The sequence below is a fragment of the Pundamilia nyererei genome, unplaced genomic scaffold, assembly GCF_000239375.1.
Source record: "Pundamilia nyererei isolate P.nyererei 1_Seehausen unplaced genomic scaffold, PunNye1.0 scaffold00031, whole genome shotgun sequence".
NCBI lineage: Eukaryota > Metazoa > Chordata > Actinopteri > Cichliformes > Cichlidae > Pundamilia > Pundamilia nyererei.
Genome location: NW_005187432.1, coordinates 4408796 through 4412677, shown reverse-complemented (window position 1 = coordinate 4412677; position 3882 = coordinate 4408796). Strand labels below are relative to the sequence as shown.

At 39.6% G+C, this 3882-nt stretch overlaps 1 protein-coding gene across 1 annotated transcript in view; it reads right to left on the bottom strand.

Moving 5' to 3' along the window:
• The window catches only part of LOC102194904 (uncharacterized), a 5709-nt gene extending 3078 nt beyond the window's left edge, over positions 1–2631 (bottom strand). The window contains 2 exon segments of the mRNA XM_074312081.1: positions 1409–1453; positions 2559–2631. Of these exon segments, the coding sequence (XP_074168182.1) occupies positions 1409–1453; positions 2559–2631 (118 nt within the window).
• Positions 2632–3882: the final 1251 nt, after the last annotated feature.

Sequence of the window (3882 nt, the reverse complement as noted above, 5' to 3'; positions counted from 1 at the left end):
GCATAGGTTGGTGCAAAAGATCAAAACATTAGCCACAGTTTTGTTTGTTAAGTAGGCTGAATTGGAGACTTTAGGTCCAGTGGAGATGTTATAAACCAATTACAGGACAGTAGAACTCATTAACAGGAATGTTTAATGTTAAATAAAAATGCCAAATCTGTACTTGCAGAGGACACAGTGCACAAAAGTCTGATGAACTAACTGTTGACCTTCATTAAACTGCATCTATAATTGGAACGGTAAATCCTGTTGGCAGCAAAGGATGCAGTATGTTATAGTTAAGAGGCAGAGTCCATAGATGGGTGACAAAGAGAGATCACCCTGCTCCCCTCAGCTGTAGGTGAAGGAGAGCTTGAGCTGTGAATCTATTGTGCAGAGAGTGGGCAGAGCTTTTTCACACTTTCTTTTAAATAGTCATTTCAAGAACAACACAGTGACAGTGATTGTTTTTAAAAGCTCCAAAAGTTTAAAATACACTAAACACAGTTATTATTTCTGAAACCATCGTTATAAACGTCTGTCTTTGGATTAAGGTGCTGTCCAAAGAATGCACTCAGTGTCCCGGTGCCAGACAGCACAGGAGACCCACAGAGATGCCAATGCCCCAACAGGGCACAATATATTACCGGTAGAAGGACCTTCACTAACTTTAATTATGTCCCTATAGAACATAATTATATATACTACTATATAGGCCATCACACAACTAACAGTGAGCAGGTCCCTTTCAACTGGTACAGACCAGGTGAAGCATTTTTATCGTAATATATATAAAAGCTGTGTTAAGTTTAAAGCAAACCAAACATTTTCTACTGCTCAAACTTCACACCGAAGCTTTAATCTGGGAAAGCATGGGCTGGCTTTTACAGCCACCAGAAATGCATCCCTATAGAAGGCTGCTGCTGTGACTGGCTGCACCTCCATAAGATAGCCTAGAAGCTCTTTTATATTTAATTTAAATGTGTGAATTGCATCATATTGTTGTTAAATCAGGTTCATCAAACTTTATCTCAAAGGAGAAATTTTTATCAACAAAAAAATGGCATAATTTTAATTGGCCCAACTATTTCTATTATAAGTAGATTAGTCTCTTAATCTCTTGGACTGTTAATTATCGTGTATGACTGACGTAGTTCTCATAGAGCACTTTAGCTTCTTACTTTAATCCATTATCACAATCCTGTTTCTGTTGACTAATTGTTTTAGCGCCAAACTAGATCTCCTCAGACTTTGTGTTTTACTGTGAACCAACATGTAAATTATTTGGTGCTAATTGGCAGAATGGAAAGAAAAGGTAACTACGTGGAGCATTTATCTCCCTATAAATAGCAGCGTTTAAGGTTTCTGCAGTTGGTTTTTAGGTTGTTGAGGTTGTTTTGCCCCACGTTGCCACATCATACGTCCTCACCTTCCTCCTGCTTGTGCTGCTCCACTGGAACGGCCCCCAGAAAATCTGTAAAACACAAGCAGCAGCCACATTAGCAGCAGCAGAGACGTTCACTGATTAGGAACAGATGTTCCGCTTTACCACAACATCAGGGAAAATGCTGACCCACTAATAAGCCCCCGGGTGAAACACGGCAGGTGCTGGAGCGCCAGGCAACATCCTGCAGATTAAATTCCCCCCTCAACACCAAGCCCCCACCCAGCCCCTAACTTGTATATCGTATAGCTTTGAACCAGCCCAGTGAAATTAATGCAGGTACTGGGGGCCTTCTTAAAGTTTACCTGTAAAACTACAAAGTCAGGCCTCACACAAACTAATTACAGATACACTGTAAAAATGTCTGGTGGGAGGGGAAGGACGTCTCCGGGTCTCTTCTGCTCCTGCTGAGGTTTACAACTACAAGAAAACAGCCAAGTCAGCTGATTATCCCTTAAACTTTCATCTATTAATGTGGAAAATCTTCCAAAGGGGAGGCAGTGATAGATGTGTTTTTTATGACTGCAGAAAGGTTTTGTAGTACTAAAGGGCATCATCATGACAAGCCATTTTACTGCTAAAGAGAGAAGGGTAATGGTGTTCTTATGACTCTGTGGCAGAGATTAACGTGCCCGGGGTTGGACTATACTACCAGGTCAAAATGCTTCTAAAGTATTTTTGCTTAAACCAAAAATAAGGAGAAAAAAAATCAGTACTCAGGTCTTTAATTGAAGTAAAGACACAGAGGAAATCGGAAAATGTAATTTATTTAAACCAAAACATACTTACAGTATCAAAAGTAAAAGTATCGTTATATACATCAATAGACTGTCGGTGTGATAAATAGTTAAAGATATGCTGATGTTAAAAGAGGTCTTTTAGTTGTGTGATCTCTGTGAGCAAAGGAACTATATTTGTCAGACGGTCAGTATGTAATAAAGTAGATGACATCAAGCTTTAGGAGTTTAAAGGGCATCTAGTTCACCTTCACTGGTCTAATTGAAAAATGTTGTATCTGAAATCTCAAAATTAAAAAAACAAAAAAACAAAAACTGATGTAAATGGTTCCTCGACTCATTAAATTCTCAGTGAAATATTTCCTAATATCATAGATGCAATTTATGAAAACTCTCACCTGGTAATAAAACAGCTGCTAACAGGAATCCTGTGCGGATCAGGGAAAGCGACGGTCGCCCAACACGTGCCATTTTCTGTTGTTTCTTTGTGCTTCCTGGGGGAAAAGGCAGTTAACAATATTCAGAGTGTTTGCAGGCTGAACTTCTGGAGACATAGTCTATTATTTCAATACGACAAGAGTCTTATAAGAATTTTATTATTTTTGGGAGGTTTTTTTGTCTTTTTTAAGGCAATTTTTCATGTAACTGATAGATATGGAAATCCTTGAGAAGACAATGCACTTGGAACAAAGAGAGCGCTTTTATTTAACTTTCTGATGCCAAGACAATGGAGAGGATTGAGGACATGCTGTAATAGAGCTTTTCAGAGATTAACGAGAGAAATAAGACGTCACTTCTGAATATCAGAATATCAAATAAAGCAAATGAACTCGACAATTCAAACAGCCAAAAGCTTGAGATGTTCTCTTGGATCGATGCGTGGAGAGCTGCTTAATTACATCTGTTGTTCTCAAAAAGACAGATGGCTTCTAAAAGTTGGACAACCTCACTTTTCTAACAAAGACAAGGCAGATGAGACTACAAGCGACCACTCCAGAATTATGAACTCCAGGGGTTATTATTGGCCCTTACCTGCAAAAGGTGTTGAAGTTGTGGCCTCTTGGTCCAGCAGCTGTCTTGGGAAAGGGGAGGGGGCTCTCTGCACACTGGTTTTCTGAGCTGTCTAAACCTTCTACCTCTTTGCTCTCTGTACGGGCCGGACACACACGAAAACATTTTAAAGGCGCTCTCTCGATCATTAAAAACAAAAAGGCATGTGATACAGTTTGCCCGCTCCAGGATTGGCTCCTGTGCTGCCACCCATCCAACCAATAGGGGTCCTGTAATTATGAAAGGTGAGAAGTATGACAGTATAACTGCAAGGTACCATTTAGAGCTTCTTTCCTCACAGTTTTGGAATTTATTTTATTTTAAATTAAAATAAATGGGAAGGTGTGAATGTGAAAGGTAGTGTAAGTGGGGCACTCACAGAGGTAAACCTTAAGAGACTTTAGAGCTTGAGGTACTCCTGGTTTTCCTGGTACTTCCCAAATATACTCTGGAACTAGTAGATAAAATCATCCTCCACTACTAAGGGAATGAGTCTCCTGTGTTTTCTTTTCAAGCTTTCTCTCCCCAGGAACAGCTTTTCCTGCAGAAAATTGACTGCAAATAAAAAATATTTCTACTCTGTTGCGTCAGTGTATTGACTAATGTGTGAGCAATATTTGCAGGATGACAGAACATGACTCATTTCACCTCAGTGACGCAATGCAACATCCA